General features: G+C 40.0%; 1 protein-coding gene across 3 annotated transcripts in view; it reads right to left on the reverse strand.

Annotated features, from left to right (window-relative positions):
* Nucleotides 1–482: 482 nt before the first annotated feature.
* Nucleotides 483–23,157, reverse strand: part of il12ba (interleukin 12Ba) — a 35,318-nt gene continuing 12,643 nt past the window's right edge. Inside the window, exons 1-8 of one of the 3 annotated variants that reach the window (XM_061788535.1) lie at nt 3,410–3,916; nt 3,120–3,207; nt 2,748–3,029; nt 2,560–2,665; nt 2,027–2,259; nt 1,104–1,276; nt 860–978; nt 483–586 (exon numbers count right to left, since the gene is read on the reverse strand). In XM_061788535.1, the coding sequence (XP_061644519.1) occupies nt 541–586; nt 860–978; nt 1,104–1,276; nt 2,027–2,259; nt 2,560–2,665; nt 2,748–3,029; nt 3,120–3,207 (1,047 nt within the window). In that variant the 5' untranslated portion in view covers nt 3,410–3,916 and the 3' untranslated portion in view covers nt 483–540. Of the gene's footprint in view, nt 592–859; nt 979–1,103; nt 1,277–2,026; nt 2,260–2,559; nt 2,666–2,747; nt 3,030–3,119; nt 3,208–3,409; nt 3,917–23,157 lie in introns of those variants that run through there. The other 2 variants (XM_061788534.1, XM_061788536.1) reach the window with 2 other exon arrangements.

The raw sequence follows: 23,157 nt of genomic DNA on the forward strand, positions 1-23,157 counted from the left end.
TCATTTTTTAACCCTTCCAAAAATGGCTAAGATAATTGCAGCCTGCTGAAGAACGCCTCCATGTATATTCATTTGTCTGTTACCATACTGCCGCAGGTGGTCACGGCGCCCACACTGGAAGGAGCAGCACAATGTCCACTGAGTGGAAGTGAAAAATGTGGCAATAACGGTTTCATGCTCTAGATTATTTGTAATTATGTTGTTATTGTATGTTTTAATAAAGTACAATATACAATATTGTGGGGGAGGCTGGAACAGATTAATGGCCTTTGGATTCATTTCAATGAGGAAAGCTGATTTGAGACTTGAATATTTTGACTTACAAGCCTGGTCATGGAACAAATCAAGCGCGTATCTGAAGGCACCACTGGATTTTATCATTAAGGTGGGATACATTTGTATTAATTAAGCAGACAATTTTCAATTTCACATGCGAACAACATTTTATTAATAAACAAAAATATGAATAAGAATATCAAATATAATAAATATTGTTCCTTCAGATGTCCAGGTCTTCCATTACATTTATTACATACATTCTCAGTTGGTTTGTTTTCTTTCCTTTCTTTTCCTCTTCTTCCTCATTCTATACTGGAAATGAAATAATCGTCAAATTAGTATTTTAATTGTATAATAATAATAATTATAATGATAATAATTATTATTATAATACAAACAGAGTGTAGGATAACAATGTTTATGAACCAAAAGAAAACTGAAAAAAACAAACAAAGGACAAGATGAAAAACCCAAGGCATATGAGGGGAACAGGTGGCAGAATGTGCTGGGATGGTCAAAAGTCTGGTAAACAATGAATCAGTAAAATGCTAAATGGCTACCATCCTACTAAAATACTGACTCGAGATGACTCCATTCGCTCCATTGTGAGTTGCAGAAGGCATCCTTGGCTCGGACACAGACAGTCCACTTGTTCTCCACCTCAAACTGACAAGTGCTTGAGGAGTTCACCATCACGGTCTGACAGAGATGCATAGCACTTTCACTGACATTTAGGTAAACCTTGTGTCGTTTTTAACCCAAAAAGTTAAATGTATCTTCATTCTTAGCCATTTTATTCATTACAACTAAAATGTGATCCTTACCTTTGTACTCGTTGAGTCATGGCAGGGTTTGTCACAGTTTTTACACCCATGTCTTCTCTGTGAAACCTGGAAAGTGAGGGGGAAGTAAGAGTAGGGACTGCTCCAGGAGCCCGGGTAAGTCAATTCTATCATTGATGTGTTGACTCTCCTGATCTTCACTTTGTCAGGTTTCACTATTAAACCAAAACAGGAAGGAAAAAAAAGGATGAATGCACAAAATGAATGAACTACTGTACAAAGCCCAATTCCAATAAAGTTGGGACGTCATGTAAAACCTAAATAAAAACAGAATACAGTGGTAAACATGCCCCTGTTCCAGCTTTTTTAGAATGTATTAAATGCATCAAATTCAAAATGAGAGAATATTTGCAAAAAAAACAATAACGTTCATCAGTTTGAACCTTAAATATCTTGTATTTGTACTGTATTCAATTTAATACAAGTTGGAAAGGATTTGCAAATCATTGTATTCTGTTTTTTTTTTTTTACACAACATCCCAACTTCTGCGGGATTGGAATTTTTACAAAAGTACAGCAGTGCAAATTAATCACAACTCAACAGTGTAACATTTTCAAAATGTTACTATTACTTTTGGTATAGTGACAAAACAAAACAAACCAGCTACATTATGATGCCGTAAAAACACAATGATGTTCTTGATCTGACAAACATTTGAATAAGTAGTTATGTACAGTATAGGTATTTAGTATATTCTGAAATTTTTGGGTCAGATAAAAAATTGAATATAAACATGTAATCCAAGGTAATTTAACCTCGCCTACTTCAAGAATCTTGGGTCTATAAAAGCAGGGTCAGAATGTGGAACGACTTTAGAATTCAGTTACAAAATGTGTCAGGGAGAGTACGGTAGTTTAAAACAACCTTTAGACCATGCTGTCTGGTAAACAAACATGAGAGTTACCAATTTCAGACAGGTAGAAGTGTTGGTTGTAGCTCTCAACCAGGAAATTCTTTGTCTTCACGTAGACTGTGAAGAAGATACGCTGTTTCTCCTCTGCAAATGCGCAGTGCAGCTTGTCCACACAGGAGATCCCGTCTCCGGTGCCGTCCACTGAGCAGCTGAGATGACTCTGATCGGAGGAGCACGTCCAGTGCTGACCACTGATGTCCACAGTGCACTCAACATCTCTACCTCTAGAGATCATCAGAACATAGGAGCATTCTTTTTTTTTTTGGTTTTGTTTGTGTTTTTCCAATTTCCAGACAACTTCCATAATTTTGCCAACAACGTTTACTATCATTCATTCATTCATCATGTATGACTAGTTTCACGTGCAACTAAATCCATAGATGTGCCCTTGACCCTGAAATGTATTTCTGCTTTAAAAAAATAAGTACTTCTGGCTGTTCCTCTCAACACTGCAGTGAGTCTGAGCAGTATGTTATTATTGGACAGTGAGACAGGAAATATGGCTACAGCGTGTGTGAGCTTACCGTCCAGCTCTGATAAGTGCTACTTCTCCAACACGAGTCCTGTGCCAGCTCCAAGAGCATTGGAATGCTCCCTCAAAATTCTGTGTTGAGCACTTCAAATAATCCTCTACACATAACGAGACATATCAACACAAACATTTCACATGAAGTTGAAATACTATTTTGACATCTTCTAATACTGCAATTACCCAGGTCAGTTTTTGCCAGAATCTTCCTTCTCGTCATGTTGTTCTCTTGAATAAGGACGATGGTGTGATTGAGAAAAGAGCCGTTTGTGCTGTGGCAGCTGTAGTTGCCTCTTCCTAAACTCTCCTGTAGCTTCACCAGGTATGAATTACCCCTCTGTGCCTCGTCTTTACCGTTCTTCTTCCACATTATATCCTTGTCATCGTCATTTATTACTCTGTCTGCTGAGTGAAGGCACTTGAGGGCTTGTTGGCCCAATGCACCATTTACCTCCACAACCAGAACTAAATGGAAAACAAACACACACCGCAAAATAGTAAAGAGAGGATCACTTGACCTTTCACCTGAAGTCTTTTCATGCTGAGCAAACCTACCGTTAGGTTGGAGCATCCAGGAGCTCAGTGGGTTTTGATAACCCACGTGCAGAAATGCACAGATAAGGCTGAAGCCAATCAAATTCATCTGTATGGAAATGTTATATAATGTTATATTTGTATACTATATATATTTATACTGATTGGTTGGTGTTTTTTTTATAGCGTGCCCTCTAGTCTAATAATACAATTTCATTGTCTAGCCACGTACAATATCGACAGTTATGTTCTGTGCTTGTATTAAAAAAAAATCATGCATTGATTAAATCTTGTCATGAGTAGCATCTTACCTTGTGTTTGATGTAAATGGCAAGGAAAGCGATTGTCCGCACACTCTTTTATACAATAGAGTGACCTTTCATTTGAAAATTTCCCCAGAAAACTCCTGAGGAACTGTTGTTGCTAATAGTGGTAGTAAGCCACCTTTTGTCACTTCCACCCAGCATGCACACTCCTCTTTGGATTGTGACCACATTCACTTTCAGACTGGCAAATTGTTTTCATTTCCTCTGGTTATAAGCCTTAATAGTCTTTTTCATAGCATATAATTTCCCCATTGGAAGGCCACCGTTCTTTAAAGTAGAATGGATATGGTTTAAACATGTAATTTTAATAAGGCATTTTTAAATTTGATGTGTTACAGTATTTCAAGCTTTGTATAAAAGCTGATGCCAATAAATCAGTCTTGGTAAAGTTACATACAGTCATGCGGTTTTATTCCAAAGATGAATTGGAGCTACGCAGCTTGTTATAACCAACATCATTTATTGAATTAAATGGAAGAAATGCGTGGCTAAAAAATTTTTTCGTAATCCGAGAATCTACTGAATTCCATATTCAGACTTTTATATAGTTGTGAGAAAGTTTTTGAACATACAGTAACTGTTCTTAAATTAAGATTGGACATGGTGTGTACAAAAGTCTGTTGGGCTTCAGAATTCCTGGTCTGATTCATAGATGATAAGTATTACAGTAGATGTAATCAAGTTGATTTATTTACAGGTGATCATATCTGATGGGTAGGTAGGTCGTGTAGTAGCCCGATGTGAGTGTTTGTCCAGGTTACTTTGTTAGTAATAAGGGTTTAGTTTCCAAATTTGCTAGGTCTATAGTAGTGTATGTAGGATGAGTTTATTAAAGCAGGTGTCTGTTTCTTTGGTTCATGGATTACAGTGATAGTATAGAATTAAGTAAAATACAGAATGTGATTAATGTCCAGTGGGTTTATCTGTGATTCTACCTGTGGAATAAACTAAGACGTGATAAATTTTCAACGCTGACGTCGTTTTAGAATGTGTGTATTGAGAGGATACTTTTTTTTTTTTTAACAGTGGTTTCCTGTCGCTCTTTTTCTTCTTCATTTTGCTGATTTTTATTTATTTATTTGTTCCTTTATAGGTGAGTAACAATTGCTCCTAGTTCTTTAATTTGGATCTGCTCTGACTGCGAGTATTAAAATGTCATGTTATGATGATTTGGGCTGAGTCAATGGCTTGTCATTGGTCTCAATAAAATTAAACTTTGCCCGCACACACGCCCACATGCACACACGCACATACACTCACACACGTATGTGTGAGTCAAACAGACCAGTCAGCAATGGTGGTTTTACTTTTAAAAGAGGATTTAGTAGGGATTGAACAGCTCAAGGGCAGCTCATCTGACATGATAGTAATTTGTAACATTGGATGGATGGATTTATGCAAGCAAGTTATACATATCCACAATAGACAATGATGAGCAAAATTAGTGTACATTAATTAATCACTTCAAGGTGGATTGCTGTGCAAGTCAAAATGGTAACTCTTCACTGTGCCGTGTCCATTTCTATTTCCTTCAAGTGGGACAGTGTACAATTGCTTCATAGGCATTCGGTGTATTTTCAGTACCCTGTCAATGATTGAAAACAACCAACAAGTCAGCATCACAAAGATGTTGTTATCCTCTATAATGGCAAGCTTTATCTCCCTTAGTCTTATGGCATTGTTTTCAACAACCATGGTGTAAATTGCCTCCTCCCGTTCGGATGTGACAAGGGGCCTTCTGCCACCCATGTGAAGTTGTCTCGCAGTCCTATGTGGAAAAAATACAGTAATACCAAACACAATATTGAGCAAGATAAACTGTCAATGTATAAAATGTGGAACACTGTAATATTGTATGAAGTGTTGCAGAACGCATGCAGTATGTCAGTACAAGACCTATGGTTAGATTATGCTTGTGCACACCTGTTCTGTCAACGAAACGTCTGAATGATTGAGGACACATTGTCAAGTCTATCCTATACGTATTGGACACTTGCTCAGTGTGAAAGACCCCCGCGTTAAAGCGGCCATTCCATATTTGGAAGTGGGGACCTAACAGCCTCGAAGGAAGTCGAGAGCCTTTTCCGCTGAGTGGACCGCAACTCGCCCATATGTATTTGTCATTGTTGGAAAAGAAAGCCTTGACTTTGCTCATTTTGATGAGGAGGGGGTGAGTGACGCAGCAGCGGCTCTTATCTCATCAGTGGCCTCCTCTACCGCTTCCTCAGTTTCGCTTCCCAATTCCTCTGCCACGCAGCCACACTCCTCTTCCTCTTCTTCTTCCCTCTGGCTGTTGACCCCGTCCAATTCCTTCTCCTTCCAATGTAACATTGTGTTGCGCACCGGCTGTACTGTACAGTACTTGGCTTGCCAGTTGATGAGTTCATGAGATGCACCTTTCAACTATGTCAGAAAACTGGTTGATCATTATTGATCTAATGGTTCACAAATGTTCCTTCATTAGAGAAGGAACACCCCGACTCACCCCTCATTATTCTCGGGGACTTTAACAAAGCTAAACTCAACCACGAACTCCCTAAATACAAGCAGCACATCGACTGTCCTACCAGGGAAAATAATACTTTAGACCACTGCTACACCACGGTAAAAAACGCCTACCGTGCTATACCTCGCGCAGCCTTGGGCTCGTCTGATCACTGCTTAATTCACTTAATACCGACGTACAGGCAAGAACTTAAACGTGCGAAGCCTACAGTGAAAACAGTCAAAAAGTGGACAAATGAAGCCAAGATGGAACTTCAAAGCTGCTTAGACTGCACAGACTGGAGTGTCTTTGAAAATTCAGCTGGCAGCCTGGATGAATATAAGGACACTGTCACATCCTATATCAGTTTCTGTGAAGAGGTCTGTGTTCCAACAAAATCATTTCGCACATTCAACAACAATAAGCCGTGGTTCACTGCTAAACTTAAGCAGCTTCGCCAAGCTAAGGAGGACGCATATCAGAGCGGGGACAGGGCCCTGTATAATCGAGCTAGAAACCAGCTGACCAAAGAAATTAACATTGCAAAGAGGATCTATACAGCAAAGTTGGAAAAACAGTTTAGCGCAAACGACTCTAAATCAGTCTGGCATGCATTCCAGTCGCTGACTAATTACAAGCGACGATCCCCCCAAGCTGAGAACAATAGCACACTAGCCAACGACTTGAATACCTTCTACTGCAGATTTGAAAAGGACAGTTTCACACCACACACCAACCCGGCCGCACCCGCGACCACAATCACACCTCTGACCTCTGCGTTAACCATCCATGAACAGGATGTGAGACGCATCTTCAAACAACAAAAGATTAACAAAGCGGCAGGCCCGGACCACGTGTCTCCATCCTGCCTCAAAGTCTGCGCGGACCAGCTCGCGCCAGTCTTCACTCAGATCTTCAACAGATTACTGGAAATGTGCGAAGTTCCATCCTGCTTCAAACGCTCCACCATCATCCCAGTCCCCAAGAAACCTGCAATCTCGGGTCTGAATGACTACAGGCCTGTCGCTTTGACATCTGTGGTCATGAAGTCCTTTGAACGTCTTGTGCTGGACCACCTCAAGAGTGTCACAGGTCCCCTGCTGGACCCCCTGCAGTTTGCCTACCAAGCGAACAGATCTGCGGATGATGCAGTCAACATGGGACTGCACTTCATCCTAGAACACCTCGACAGTGCAGGGACCTACGCGAGGATCCTGTTCGTGGACTTCAGCTCAGCGTTCAACACCATCATCCCTGAACTCCTTTCATCCAAGCTTCTCCAGCTCAGCGTCTCACCTGCCATCTGCCAGTGGATTTACAGCTTTCTGACGGGCAGGACACAGCAGGTCAGGCTGGGGGAGGCCACCTGCGGCTTCTGAGAAAGCATGGCCTGCCACCGGAGCTGCTGAGACAGTTCTACACAGCGGTCATCGAATCAGTCCTGTGTTCTTCCATCACAGTCTGGTTTGGTGCTGCTGCAAAAAAGGACAAACTCCGACTGCAACGGACAATCAAAACTGCTGAAAGGATTGTCGGTACCCCCCTACCCACCCTTGAGGACTTGCACGCTGCCAGAACTAAGACAAGGGCGTGCAAAATCCTCTCGGACCCTCCCCACCCTGGTCACCAGCTCTTCCAGCTCCTTCCCTCAGGTAGGCGCTACCGATCAATGCAAACTAGAACTAGTAGACATTCCAACAGCTTCTTCCCTCTTGCAATCAACTTCTTGAACAGCTAACTTACAATTCCATTACAACAAGCTGGCAATTTTTTGACTTGAGTTCGTTGTCACATTTCTGTATTATGTATTACTCGTGCACTCACTGTAGTTGTCTCGCCGTGCTGCACTATTTGCATATAGTGGCCACTCATGCCAGAGTAGCATCTGCTCCATTTGCACACTGATTGAGGAGTATCTGTAACATTTGCACAACCATTGTCCCAGATTATCGCAGTACTCGTCACTTTAAACCGCATACACTCCTTGAAGTCTCAGTGCCCTTTGCACAATGGTCATTGCACCGGACTATTGCGATATTAGCCATTCGAACTGAGGACTCTGCATCTTTTTGCACAATTGTTGTTTGTTGTTGTTTTTTGTCAATGTCTTTATGTCTCCAAAGTGTTCTGTAAATTGACTGTCTGTTGTACTAGAGCGGCTCCAACTACCGGAGACAAATTCCTTGTGTGTTTTGGACATACTTGGCAAATAAAGATGATTCTGAGAACCTGGGGAAAAAAAGTCTGATGGAAAGTCTGATGTAAATGAATAGAAATATGCTTGACATATGACAACTTCTTCAACCATTTTGCATGTAAAGACTTATGTGATGAACAAATGCCTGCACGTTGTGGGGGGTGAGACTACGCAACACAAGACCCACAGTAACATATTTTGATCAACATGACATAAGCAATTGATAATGTAGAAAACACTTGTATGGATGTACCAAAGCATTTGCAAATTGTTCAAAAAACAAAACAAACAAACAAAATAAATAAAAAGAGAGAGAGAAAAACAGCTTTGTTGATGGGCACTAGTAGTTTTGAGAATTGTAATTTTGATCTGAGAAATGTACCAAAGCGACTGAGGAAAACTGTAATGTTTGTTACTTTAATTTGTCGTCCATATGTTGCATGTGACTAAGTGTGGAGCTGAAACACGTCCAAGAATCAACCAGTTGAAAAACAAAAACAAACAAATGACCTTTACAATTTATAAGGAAGTAGTAGCAATATAAATGTATACCCAATCAAATGATTTATATAGCACTTTTCATACATTAAAATGCGACACAAAGGGAGGGAGAAAACAAAACAAACCAAAACAAAACAGACAATTGAAATAGTAAGGCGAAATACACACGCACATACACACAAAGTGATTAATAGTGTAGCTACTGTATCTAGAAAGAAGAAGAAGAAGAATCATCTTTTACTGTCATGAACATGCATGCATGCACACGAAATTTGTTCTCTGCATTTAACCCATCACAGTGAACACATAGACATGTTAGTGGAACACACTGGAGCAGGGGAATGCAGAAGCGCCCGGGGAGCATTTCGGGGTATCAGTGTCTTGCTCAAGGACACCACAGCCGTGAGTCCGGGGGATGTTGGCGGATGGTCCAGTCGGGGTTTTGAACCTATGTCCCCCACGATGGCAGGCGATGATCTTAACCATTGGGCCACGGCTGAGTGGTCATTCATTATTATTAGTATCCATTTCCATCCATTTTCTGAGCCGCTACTCCTCACTAGGATCGCGGGCGTGCTGGAGCCTGGCCTAGCTATCTTCGGTCGAGAGCCGGTGTACACCCTGAACCGGTCGCCAGCCAATCGCAGGGCACACACAAACAACCAACTATTCGCACTCACATTCACACCTACAATTTACAGTCCTCAGTCAAGCTACCACGCATGTTTTTGGGATGTGCGAGGAAACCGGAGTGCCCGGAGAAAACCCACGCAGGCACGGGGAGAACATGCAAACTCCACACAGGCGGGGCCGGGGATTGAACCCTGGTCCCCAGAATTGTGAGGCAGATGTGCTAACCAGTCGCCCACCATGCTGGCTTATTATTATTAATAATTAATTATTATTATTAGATGGGACATATCAGTATGAATACAATGAGTATTTCTTCCTTTCGTACTTATATTATATACTGTAGGTCTAGCTGTTTTTTATGGTTGCTTTTGTTTTGTTTGTGTTAGTTGATCTTTTTTTCCTTCATTTTCTTTTCTTATAATAGAAGATACTGCTGTTACTGATATAATCATTTGTATTATTTTATTAGGGTATATAGGAATAAGGATGTGTATATATTATTTCTGAATTCCTATTTGTATTATATTATCATATTACTTTTGTACTCTTTTGATGAGAGACAGGGGTAGAAGTAAATACGTTTTACTTCTTCCTACTACTTTTCAAATATGTATAACTTGACTTTGTATTTTTTTGTTCAAATGGTATTTGTTTTGTTGTTTTCGTGTTACTTTTTTGTTCTCTACGTTCGAAATCCATAATTCAATTCTAAACGTGCATGTCATACTAACCACTAGATGCTCCCAGAGGACAAGATTTGAAATGAAAACGCCATTCTCGTTAAAACAAAAAGGGAAGTTAGCATTCATTGCATGGTATGGTTTGATAAGTTGTCCTTCCAGCACAATCCTGACATTTTTATACGCTGTTTCATAAAAACAGGTTTTCCAGTATAGAAACAGATTTTGTTGTGTCAAGCAGCTGTCGTAATCCATGTTCTACAGTTGTTAAGGAATCCACAGTTGAGCAGGAGGATGCATATATGAAGCACTACTGTCTATCATTTCACTGGGCAGTCTTCACAACGCTCCAAACTGTAGCAGTTGGGGTGAAACCAGTGCAGTGATGGCTGTTTATTTTCATACTATAGAGTGGCTCCAACTTCCTGAGACAAATTCCTTTTGTGTTTTTGACATACTTGACAAGTAAAGAGGATTCTGAGATGTCATCGATGGGATCAATTAAAAACAACAACAACAAAACAATCAGTAACAAAACAAGGGGAAGAGGAATTATTGTTTGTGAACGATAAGGTCTATCCTACGTATCAGCAATACAAATTTCCCTCCCAGGCCAGTTCTAGGTTCTAATGGAGTGGAGTGACTCATAAAATGAAGCCAGAGACCAGGTGCATAACAGGACATAACACATACAGCCATACAGTTACCAAAAATACATTTCTTTCACTGTCACTTTTTTTTTTTCTTCCTCTTAGCCTACCCAAGTTTCTTTTTTGGTTAAATGAAATTTGGTATAGGTGTTGTTGTATAGGTGTTTGTTGTTTATTTAGCTTCAAGACTAGACTGGTCTTATTTGAGGTAAAATAAATTTATTTTCATTGTTTCCAATTTTTTTTCTTGCTCATAGTTAAGAGAATAATTTGCCTTTTCAAAGCCCAAAATGAAGTGCAACACTTACAATAAAAAAAAAAAAAAAAAAAAAAAAAATTTAATACTTCAATTCAGAGTACATTGCATCTCAACACTACTGCTACACCTGTCGCTATGGGTGGGGCATAGAGGGCCTTGCCCGCCCACCAAGATGTTTGGACATGGATCTCTAAAAACAAACCAAAAAAAAAAAGTTTTATTTTATATTTTAACACTGTAGCTATTATTGTGTTAAGAAATACTCGTATAGACTTGTTTATCAATAGGGCATTAAAATATAGAAAAAAAAGGGTGTGATTTGGTATGATTGGTGGGAATCTAATCTGCAACAGCCTACCACAGCCTCACTGAAAAAAATCTTAGGTGCACAGGCCTACGTGACAAAAGATTCACGTTTTTCGAAATGAATCTGTGAGCCTTCTCGACTACTAGACTATATTTTTGATAGTGCATTTATGGATAGGCTATATACAAGTTATTGAAAACTCCAACAGCAGTTTCCTCTGCCAAAGCGGCTAGTCAATCGATACATTGTGATGCTGTCGTTGGAGAAATAGTTCATGGAAGATAATCTGAGCCTGAGCTAGTAGCGCCACGAGCTCATTGGCTGCTTTGAACGGCAATGTGTGCAAACTCCTTTTCCACACTCAAAAGCGAGAGGACAGGGCTGCCTGCACTCAGAGCATGTTCGAAGTGTGTGAGTGCGCTCGTGTGTTAATATTTCTAATATTACTATTATATCTATTCATCTATTTATTCAATACATTATAAAAGTCTGGTATATTGTCAGAAAAGCACAAACCTTTTGTAACAGTATGAATACAATATGAGTATTTCATCTCAGAGGAAAGGAATAGTAAAAACATTTTGGTTAGTCAGAATCAGAATCATCTTTATTTTGCCAAAAATGTCGAAAAAACACACAAGGAATTTGTCCCCCCCCAAAAAAAGTTACTTTTGCATCATCAATGCCTCTCACCAAATACTAATTTGTAGCTGGTGATTTGAATCAAGAGCAGTTCAGCTGTGCAGAAGCATTTAAGATCTCAGCCAACCTCTTCGCTCCCGAGCCAGTGCTTTCGACATAGCAAACACGAGTGCTCTCACAAGTGGGTCTTCTACATGGAGGAAACCAATAAGAGGAAAGGGAGTGGTCTTTGCCAAATGTGGATAAAGCAAATTCAAAACTGGGTCAAACAGAAGTAGCTGTCAGAGAGGCCTTTTCTCCACACTCGTATGACAAAAGTGTTTTTTTAAAATGAAATTGACACTTTTATACTAAGTCCATGTTAGAGAGTCACTCTATGGAGGTCTAAATAGCCAAAATACGGGAACTTTAAGCCCACCGCGCACGAAGCGAAGGAGCAGAACCTGACTGAACTGTTGTCGCACAGTGTGCAGGGTCCATGTTCTAACCAATTTATGCAGAAATACAGGTAATTCAAAAGGTTTTACATTTTCATTCTTACAATTCTCCCACTCAATCTTTCTGGATGACAGAGAAAAATACATCGGAAAGTGTTTTTCCACACAGATGTTATAATAGGCTATATTAACATTTTTAAATTCAAGGCAGTCATCCCTGAGGCACCACTATACCTCTTCACATTAAATGTACAGATCAGAAATATGAGTATGTCAACATGAACGTGGTCTTGAGACAGGTCTCAAGTAAGTCTCGAGGAAATATAAACACAAGCAAAGTCATGCAGAGATTCTGACACACTTAACTCGACTAACCACTTAGTTGAATCACTTTCCGTCAGTTTGTAGGGTTGCAATGGAGGGCTGGGAGAATTACTCCAGTTTCCATGTGTGCTTAGGTGTTGTATTCAAAAGATGAAGGCTGCCTGGGGAGTTGTACCATTGTAGTGGTTTGTGTGGATGTAGGCCAGTGGTTCTTAACCTTCAACTTTCATATGCGCATTCACTTAACCTTTTGTAATTGGATAAAAAAGGTTTATTTCAAATTCAAAACAGGTATATTTTTTTGGAGCACAAAATGAACGATACATCAGTTGCATACAAAATCACTGGAAGAACAAAACCAAAAAAACATGATTTAATTCAGTGACAATTTACTGTAAATGAATGTAAATTTTTATTTTGCCTTTCTTCCTGGCAACATCGGCAAGTGCCACTCTCATATCACTTTCACAACAGTCTGCTCCTTTTCTTTGTTTTTATGTTTAGAATCCTCGAAAAAGATTGTTCACTAAGATACCTGTATGTTCGGTGTAAGCTTGTCCATATTTGGAAGTGGTTGCTCAGCAGCCTACCAGGAAGTAGCATGGATGCTTTTCCCGGTTGTTAGTCTATTGCTGTCATAGAAATGAACAAGAGGTAGATACAACACGCCGCTATAAGCTGCGTGCCTACAGCAACGCTAAGCTAGTAGGTGCAAAGTGTCCGCACATTCCATGTTTGTAGATGGCATGAAAAACAAAGTAACTAGACGCAGCTGAGACGGGCAAATTTTATCTCCCTTTTTCCAATTAATTTCATGCAATTGTCAGAATTCTCCGTCACAGAAATACACAACCTTGTAAAAGGACTCTTGCGAAACTCAAATTCTGACCAGCCATGTTGAATAATTTCACACTACTGCATAGCAGCATTGTTTTTCTGTATTATAGAGTCATCAAGTGGTTGCCATCTTTATTGTGGAATGCTCTTTTGGCCTTTACGCCACAGTAATTACACCAATAAAAGGCCTACATTTTGATATGCCTGTGTGTAGCTATTATCTGCAGTTTGACTGGAAGTCTCCTGATAGAACTGTGGTGAATAAATGTTGCCTCAAAGTAGGTTCATTTTGTTTCGCAAGTGTTAATGCCAATGAAGTAATTAATGAACCCACATCATTTTAGCGCATTCTCTATCGTCTTCGCTCAGAAAAACGCTGGCTGGTGGCAAACCGTTTATCACTCTCTCAGAAAAAAACATGGTCACTGAAGGGAAACCAAGCTAGCCCGAGAGACTTTCTTCAAAGTTATATCACCTTTCGCCAGGCTGCCAACTCAAGTTCCTCTTCTACTGATAGATGAATCCTGTTTTAAACTTTGGCAATGTTTCAAGGGAGGAATCATGTCAGAAAAAAATGGCTTCACAAAGAGGCTGCATAACAAAGACTGACTTTAGGATAGCTAAGTCAAACCTATGATTTTCTCCCCAGACAAGAGGAAGGGCTCAATCAATAGAAAACAACAGATATTTAAGCCATGGATTTTGCCATGCTTTGACAAGTGAGAAATTATGACGATATCTCAGACACTTGAGAAGTTGTTCATGATGGTGCGATTGTCATTTGATAAGATATCTATCTTTACAATGCTTTGTAATTTTAATACAATTGCTAAGTGATATGACTAAACGAGTTTAAGAAGTAGAAAATGATGGATGGAATGGCATTACCTATGAATATATAGCATTAACTTGCAAACATTTCACTGAGCCAAGCCATGACTACTCATATTAAGTATTAGTTTCAGTGGGTCACACTGCCTTCATTCAAACTTGGCATCTTCTTCCTAATTCCAAAGAAGGATCATATTTCCTTTCTCACAGTCTGCGGTTTGAGGAATATGCTCAGACTCCTTTGCTACAAATGATTGTTGGGTGGTCCTGTGGTACTGAAAGAGAAGTTTGTTGATGAACAAAATGATGTTCTGTCTGACAACCTTATCGGAGGGTCTTATGAGGTCAGCATGTCTATGCGACTGTGTGTGTGTGTCAACAGACAGGTCAAATGAACCTGATCATCTTAGAGCTATCTTATTCCTTCATTCTTGACTTGTGAATGTCCAGAATGACTTGTTGGATAAGCCATGAAACAAGTCCAACTGGGCTGTGTGTGGCACAATGCCAAGCAATACATGGAGTGACACATTGCACTGCATAGTAAGTATTCTTTTGCACTGACTCATCCACTTACACCTTAACTGCCAAACATACAGTATAACCAACTGTAAAAAATGCTGTTGACAGGTAGTCATATGTTAAGATGCTGATATATTCAAGAGTTACGTGAATATATAACCATTGAAATTACTTCTGTAATTATCTGCACATTTGCACTTCTGGTTAGGTGCCAACTGCATTTCACTCTCTTTGTACATGCACAAAGTCAACAAAGTTGACATTTTATTTAATTAGTGCGGGTCTTTCTGGTCTGATGGTGTCTGTATTGTCACACAGCTCAAATGAACGTGATTTTCTTTTATTGGTAGGTCATCATGTCAGGCAAAATGGGCTAATCCATCATGGTATGTGTAAATTAGTGTACCCTACCATGGTTACGATAAACCATGTTTTACATGCCCCTATAAACAGATCCAAGTAGACCCGATCCACAGTTACCACCCAAAATTGTAAAATGAAAGCATCTAATATTCGTAACTTTTACACAAGTGTATAAGTTAACCACTTAATTGTACAACATTTAACTGAAACACTCAGTCTTAAGTTTACTGATGGTGTAAGTTTACTGATGGTGTAATGTGCAAGTTGTCATTTAACGTGGCATTAAAAAAAAAAAAAAAAAAAAAGGAAGCACTGTTCATAGTAAAAGGTAAAAATAGTGAATCTACAGTACTTTAGCTGTCCTGTTATTTCATGGGTCAAACTGGCCAATCATTCAAAGTAGATTTCTGGTATTGAACACAGGATTCGACATAATCAGTAATCAATATATGCAACAATCTTTCATGCTTGCTCCCCTGCTTGGCTCAGGGGAAGCACACCTGCCTGGGAAACAGGAAATTCTGTTTCCTGTTGTGCAAATGTGTGGAAATAAATCTCCATTGGTGCCAAGAACTCTGTGTTGCGTGGTATTTGACTTTATCCATTACACTATCATCTTGTTAGTCATGGACCCAGCGGAGAACTCCTTTATCCTGGAGAGGACTGTCCTCGAGCAACATTAGCATGTGATTTCTGCAGCAATTTCATAAGGCCTGCAAGAAACTGATGCTGACAAGCAAGCACTCACATATTTAGCGACAATCTTTAAGGTCCCAGAATGCTGCACCTTCACACTCTCCAGCTTCTCTTACTTCACCCCCAATTCCTGCTCCATTAATCCCCTCTGACGTTACTGAGCCCATGGTGGGCACTTCAGAACACTACAATAGAGACCAAGAGACCAAGACCTGACAAACCTCTCCTTGTTGTTCTCACTCCAGCCCCGAACCTTTGCCTCTGAACAAGGTAGAATTTACGATACGCCACCTAATCGGTCGGCCTCGACTGTAGGCCACGGCACACTGGAGAGACAGTGCCAAGCATGTAGTGCCTTTCGGTCATTTCATTTTGGTCCAGGTCAAACCTTCTCAGTCAGGCGTCTAATGTGGTCCCGCCGTCCTAGGAGAGGCCGTACTTCAGGACTTGGAAGGCTATGGGCAAGAGGAAACATCTTGGGTACCGACCCGCAATATCCTCGGGGTTGAACTGATAAGTCGATGCGTCAACTTTGTTACTGTGCAATGACGGTTATAGTTTGAGGTCGACTAATCACCAATCACGTGTTTTGGGCAGGGATGCCTCGCTGAAATCAACAGGTGGTTCGTCGGCGCAGCAAACTACGGCGGTGCCTCAAACCTGTGGAAATATTTTACTAAAAAGGAGACGAGTAGCACGGTCACTTGTATAATATGGAAATCTATCCTTAAATATGACAAAGCACAAGTGCTACGAACACTAATCTGAAACGGCTAACACCAGCTGGCGAGCAGCCTCAAATGCTCACATTAGCCGTCAGCAAATTTACCAAACACCCTCCTGTAACACCAAAAAGAAGGACAAGATACTGTAGTATCCGCTTACACAGTGAAACGGAGACAAGCCATGGTCGATCAGTGACCTCTTTGTGGTAATACTGAATAGTAATGTGTCAAATAAACAATCCACTAGCGTTTCTCTCCCGTCAGCCTGGCTCCAGCATAGACTTGCACTAAGAAGTATTGTATAGTGGAGCTGGGGTCTTACTGCATTGAATTTGAGTTCCATGACAAACATACTTTTATGACTTATGTCAAATTGGCTATATACAGTGATATCATTAAAATACACAACTATTTTGATGTTTTTGGGGGGCTTGTAAGGAATGATGGCATTTCAATTCAATTTAATGGGGTACTTCTAAATCTAATTTTGAGCTGGGTCACAGAATGTATTCAACTCGTAATCAAAGTACCACTATATTTTTCTCGTCTCACATTCTTCTTCTCTTAACACACCTTCTCAAGGAGTGCTCCTCTTTTGGAATAAAATAAATAAATAAATAAATAAATAAATAAAATAATTCAAAAATCTCCCCAAAAAAAAGGCACATGCCGCATTACTCTTAATGCTCACAGAACTGAAGTCGCTTTAGGGACAATGAAGTCTCACATGATATGCTGAGATCTTGGGCGGCGTTATCCATGATGGTAAAACATGTTTTCCATGAAAATTTGGGTCAAATTGGAATTTGTACGTGCTCAGGGTCTTTTGGCTGTAGAGGTTCCATACTATTTATTGCTTTAACTACCAAAAGAGTAAAGGCTATTCGTATTCCTGTGGCAGCAGAGCTAACATGCTAACCATAATGACCGAAATTTTTTTTTCCAAGCAAACCTTTAAGCTGCTTCATGTTAAAAGTCTTGGCATTTATTACTTTTGCTGTAGTTTATAAATGTGGGGTTTGAGGTTTCACCTTTTAAATGAACTCTGGGATTGTTTTAGCGTGACCTTTGTCAACGCAAATACTGTAACTAACAAGAACTCTGGAACATCATGACGCTCGTTTTCCTAGTTTAAACACCAGCCTCCCTGTACTGAGTCATCAGCGGTTTCCTCTCCTCCGGCAAGTCAAGCTATCTTTTGACGCTTTGGATATAAATCCACATCATACTGGAGGGTAACCCACTCGGACTATCTTTGAACTACTGCAGTCTCAGTCAGAAATTGTGAGGGATACTGAACTGTCTGGTTATACAGTATGTACAGTAAATGAGGATACAGTAGTTGAAATAATTATTTGTTTAAAAAATTCAAATATCAGATTAATGTCAGTGCGTCATAAATCTCCTGTATGCTGAAGTAATTTTGGATCAAATAGTGGCATACAGTATGTAGTTTGGGTACTGCAGACAAAAAGTCAGTGCAAATGACTATTTCCGTCCAGTCATTTTGTATTATCTTAAATGCACTTGCTGATATGTGAACCAATGCTTTAAAACTGTGCCAGCAGAATGTCAAATATGCAATGAGGTAACCACTTTAAAGGCAGGATCATGTCATGGTTCTATACATATTCTATGAGAAACAAATGTTCAGTGTAGCTAAACCAGCATAAATCCACTGTTATGTAATCAGTGAGAAGCTAGTTTCGAATGGCCATATTTTTCCCTTGATTTTGAGAACAATCAACATATTCACAAACATAATAAAACTGCCATAGAGGAGCTGTGGTACCGTATGCGGAAGTCTGGAGTGGCACAGAAGTATGTTAGAATAGTACAGGAGATGTATTAGGGCAGCAAAACAGTGGTGAGGTTTGCTGTAAGTGTGACAGAGGAGTTTAAGGTGGAGTTGGGACTGCATCGGGGATCAACTCTGAGCCCCTTCCTGTTTGCAGTGTTGATGGATAGGCTGACAGATGAGGTTAGACTGTAATCCCCATGGTCCATGATGTTCGCAGATGACATTATGATCTCCAGTGAAAGCGGGGAGGAACATTTAGAAAAGTGGTGGCATGTGCTGAAAAGGAGAAGAATGAAGATTAGCTGAAGTAAGACATCATATATAATATGTGCATGAATGAGATGGAGCGGGCAGAGTGAATCTATAGGGAGAAGAACTAGCGACGGTGGAGGACTTTAAATACTTGGGGTCAACAGTCCAGAGCAACGGTGAGTGTGGTCAGGAAGTGAAGCAACGGGTCCAAGCAGGTTGGAACGGGTGGCGGAAGGTGGCAGGTGTGTTATGTGACAGAAGAGTCTCTGCTAGGATGAAGGGAAAAGTTTATAAAACAGTGGTGAGGCCAGCCATGATGTATGGATTAGAGACAGTGGCACTGAAGAGACAAAAGGAAGCAGAGCTGGAGGTGGCAGAAAGTACGATTTTAAGGTTCTCTCGAGGCATGACCAGGTTGGACAGGATTAGAAATGAACTCATCAGAGGGACAGCCAAGGTTAGATATTTTGGAGACAAAGTTAGAGAAAGCAGCCTCGATGTTTTAGACACGTCTAGAGGAGAGATAGTGAGTATATTGGTAGAAGGGTGATGAGGAGGAAACTGCCAGGCAAGAGAGCTAAAGGAAGACCAAAGAGAAGGTTGATGGATGTCGTGAGGAAAGACGAAGGCAATTGGTGTTACAGAGGAGGATGCAGAAGATGGAAAAGGATGACGCACTGTGGCGACCCTAACAGGACAAGTCAAAAGGAAAAGAAAAAGGTCAATGACTGTACTCTGCTTACACAAAAAAAATTCACTAATAATAACTTGAAATTTATCTCAGAATGTGTTTGAGAAAACCATAGTTCAGTTTAAATAAAAATTGTAGTTTAGACTTTTTTATGTAACTTTTGGGGATGGGGTCAACTAATTTTCCTTGATTGACTTTTGCTAAGGCATCACGGTTTAAGCCTGGTTAGCCCGTCTGCCTGAAAGTTGTAGGATTCGGGGTTTAAATCTCAGTTCTGGCCTGTGGAGTTCGCATGTTCTCCCAGTGCTCGTGCTGGTTTCCTCCAGCTACTAGGTTAGTTTCACTGATGATTCTAAATATATCCGTAGCTATGAATGTGAGTGTGTGTCGAAATTTGCCCTGTGATTGTCAGGTGACCATTCCGCCTCTTGCCCAAAGTCAGCTGGGATAGACTCCAGCTCACCCTTGACCCTAATGAGAACATGGGCTATAGAAAATGGATGGCTGTACTATGGGTAAATGATCAATTCATTGATTGTTTCTTTAAAAAAAAACTACATACATTTTCAGCGGCGGAAAAAGAATAATGTTTTCCACCAGTAGTTTTAAAAAATAAATATGGAAAAAAAATAAAGACAACAATGTTTTTTAGAAAGCAAATTGAGACTCCTTTAGACAATATTATGCCAACGGCCTTGAACGGTGAGTCATCAAGTTTATTTGTGTCACAGCAAGGCAAATCTAGGTACTATTGTTATTTTATAGTCTATCAGAAATAAATGTTCAATATTAAATGATGGTTGTTTGACTACAACAACATATATCCACAACTGCTCTAAAACACAGAATGGAAAGAAGAAGTCATACACAGAGATGTTTGTATATTCTCTTTGGAACAGATCAAGCACTTTGTATTTGTTCATCCTGATGGTGGATTATCGTAAAAACTGGCCTAATATAAAGACATTTACAACATGAGACACCATACAGCTTTGCAGTGGTTTGTTGCTGTTGTGGCTATGAAATTGTTTTATTAGCAATTATCATCTTAGATATCTAATCGCTTCGGGTTCCACAACTGCCCTATATTCTATTTGTACTTGCTGTCATTGCAACCACTGTCACTTGGAGGTTGCCATCCTGGGCCATATGCATTAAAAAAACAAATAAAAATAAAAAACCTTGGTTGGTTTCTCTCTGTCTCTCTCTTCTCTCTCTCTCTTTGCTCCTCCTAAGCCCTCCCTCCCTCTCCCTCCCTCTCTCTCTCTCTCTCTCTCTCTCCTCTCTCTCTCTCTCTCTCTCCCTCTTTCCTCCTCCTCCGCCCTCCTTCCCTCCCCTCTCCTCCCCTTGTGGTAACTTTGCCCATTAACACAACACACAGATGGCAAATTACAGCACCACTTGAGTAAACTAAATAAATAATAAAATTAACATAATGTAAATAAATCAAAGCAGAATAAAAAAAATCTCACACTCACTTGTCACTCTGTTGTAAAAGATGACTTTTACATCTACCAAAGTTCTTTTCTGTTAAGGTACTTTATCACTTTCAGACACTATACTTTATACAAGACTTGTAACTATTATCTGCTTTAACTTGACAACTTTTACTGCCAACTTTATTGTGGGTCTGGTTGTAAAAGTCACTGCAGCATCCATCCATCCATCCATTTTCTTTACCGCTTAGCATATGAGTAGAAAATAGAATAATCTACCTCTTGGCTGTCTTTCCATATCTTTTCTAAGTATACATTCATTTACTAATATGGAGGCAAGTGAGCAGGTGGATGCCACTCAATTAAGTTTTCCCATTTATCTTTTGTAAACAACACATCAGAGATGATGGTGGAGATGGAGAGCAATCAAATTCCACAATTATGCCAGCTGTCTTGCACACAGACCTATTAATAAAGACTCTGCTAATACATCCCTCGTAATTAAGATGCATTATTAATCACCTGGAATATTTCTATGCACAGAACCTGAAGGGAAAAATAAGTTCCATTCACAGCTTGATAGCATACATTCATCTGAAAGGCTTTGGTATGAACTGAAAGACAGGAGCTGCTCACATCTCCATGAATCTGGCATATATAACAAAGAGTGAATATATGACGGACCTTTGACAGAGATTCCTGCTGAAAAGTGTTTCTTATACAGCAAAACACAGATGTGAACTGAAGGGTTGACACGTAAAATGCTACTAATACTCTTTACTTCAATTTCAGAGGGTTGGTAACAGGTTGGTGGAGAATGACCACCATCAAGTAGAATTATAATAAAGTAGTTTAACTGTACTCCACCAATACTCTAATTTCAAACCATTCATCCATTTTCAACCGTCATAAGGGTCACAGTTTGATACACATTTCTGAAATAACAAATTTGCTCAAACTACTTTGGGGAAAATAATTTTCTTCTCATCGTCTTTACACCTAGTTGCTTTTCTCCTCGAATGCTATGATTTTATCATGCGTGACAATACTAAACTTTGAACAATACAATTTTTAAAATAAATATTTATTTCCAAATTTACAACAATGCAAATGTGATTTAAAAATAGCAACAAAAAAGTTAGATACAGCTCAATGATAAGTGGCAATATCATTTTTGAGAACAGCACCACACAAAAATTGGATACGTCTCTCTGGTGAGATATTTTTACAGTATGACAACTATTTGTATATAAACACCCATCCATCCATCCATTTTCTGAGCCACTTCTCCTCACTAGGGGCGCCTAGCCCAGCTATCTTCGGGCAGGAGGCGGGGTACACCCTGAACTGGTAGCCAGCCAATCGCAGGGCACATACAAACAAACAACCATTCGCACTCACATTCACACCTACGGGCAATTTATAGTCTCCAATTCATGCATGTTTTTGGGATGTGGAAGGAATCCGGAGTGCCCAGAGCAAACCCACGCAGGCGGGGCCGGGGATTGAACCACGGTCCTCAGAACTGTGAGGCTGACGCTCTAACCAGTCGTCCACCGTGCCGCCTGTATAAAAATAATATAAAGCAATTACATGCCCCTATAAACAGATCCAAGTAGACCCGATCCACAGTTACCACCCAAAAATTTATTTGCAGATGTTTCTCACATTGTTTCAATTATTAGTTGTGCTGCAGAAGGGCCAATTATCATGCAACTCACCACGGTCATAAATTAGATTATCAGACAGCCACAAGGCACAATGTGTGGATTTTTTTAAAATGAAAGCAGCATGACACATAAAAAGCCACAGTTGCATTTCACGTTCGTCCAAACCAAAACTGATTGACTCCACATTTTCTCACCGATCAGTTTATAGCACAACATTAAAGACTGTTTTTGTTTTGACTAAGCAAAGAGAGGCTTCTCTCTTCTTATTGCTTGCTTGTTTTGTTTTCTCTTATGAACACTTTTGTATGAAATGGACCAACACAGCCATGCAGTCGCACAGAGGTCAGAATGAGTGTGAATATTAAGATTTTAATTTGTCAACATAAATAATATGCTCTGGGAGTATGGAGTGTCGAACTCCTTAATACGCGCTGCTCGGTCCCTGTATGACCGGTGTCAGAGTTTGGTCCGCTTTGCTGGCAGTAAGTCGGATTCGTTTCTCGTCAGGGTTGGAAAAAGGCTGCCCTATGTCACCGATTCTGTTCATTACCTTTATGGACAGAATTTCTAGGTGCAGGCCAGACATTCAGGGGGTATGGTTTGTTGAGCACAGCATTGTGTCACCGCTTTTTGCAGATGATGTGGTTCTGATGCCTTCATCAAACTGTGATCTTCAATTCTCGCTGAAGCAGTTCACAGCAAATGAAAATCATCACATTCAAAACTGAGGCAATGATCCTCAGTCGGAAAAGGGTAGAGTGCCCTCTCCGGGGAGAGGAAGAGATCCTGCCCTA

The sequence above is a fragment of the Phyllopteryx taeniolatus genome, chromosome 10 (assembly GCF_024500385.1).
Source record: "Phyllopteryx taeniolatus isolate TA_2022b chromosome 10, UOR_Ptae_1.2, whole genome shotgun sequence".
NCBI lineage: Eukaryota > Metazoa > Chordata > Actinopteri > Syngnathiformes > Syngnathidae > Phyllopteryx > Phyllopteryx taeniolatus.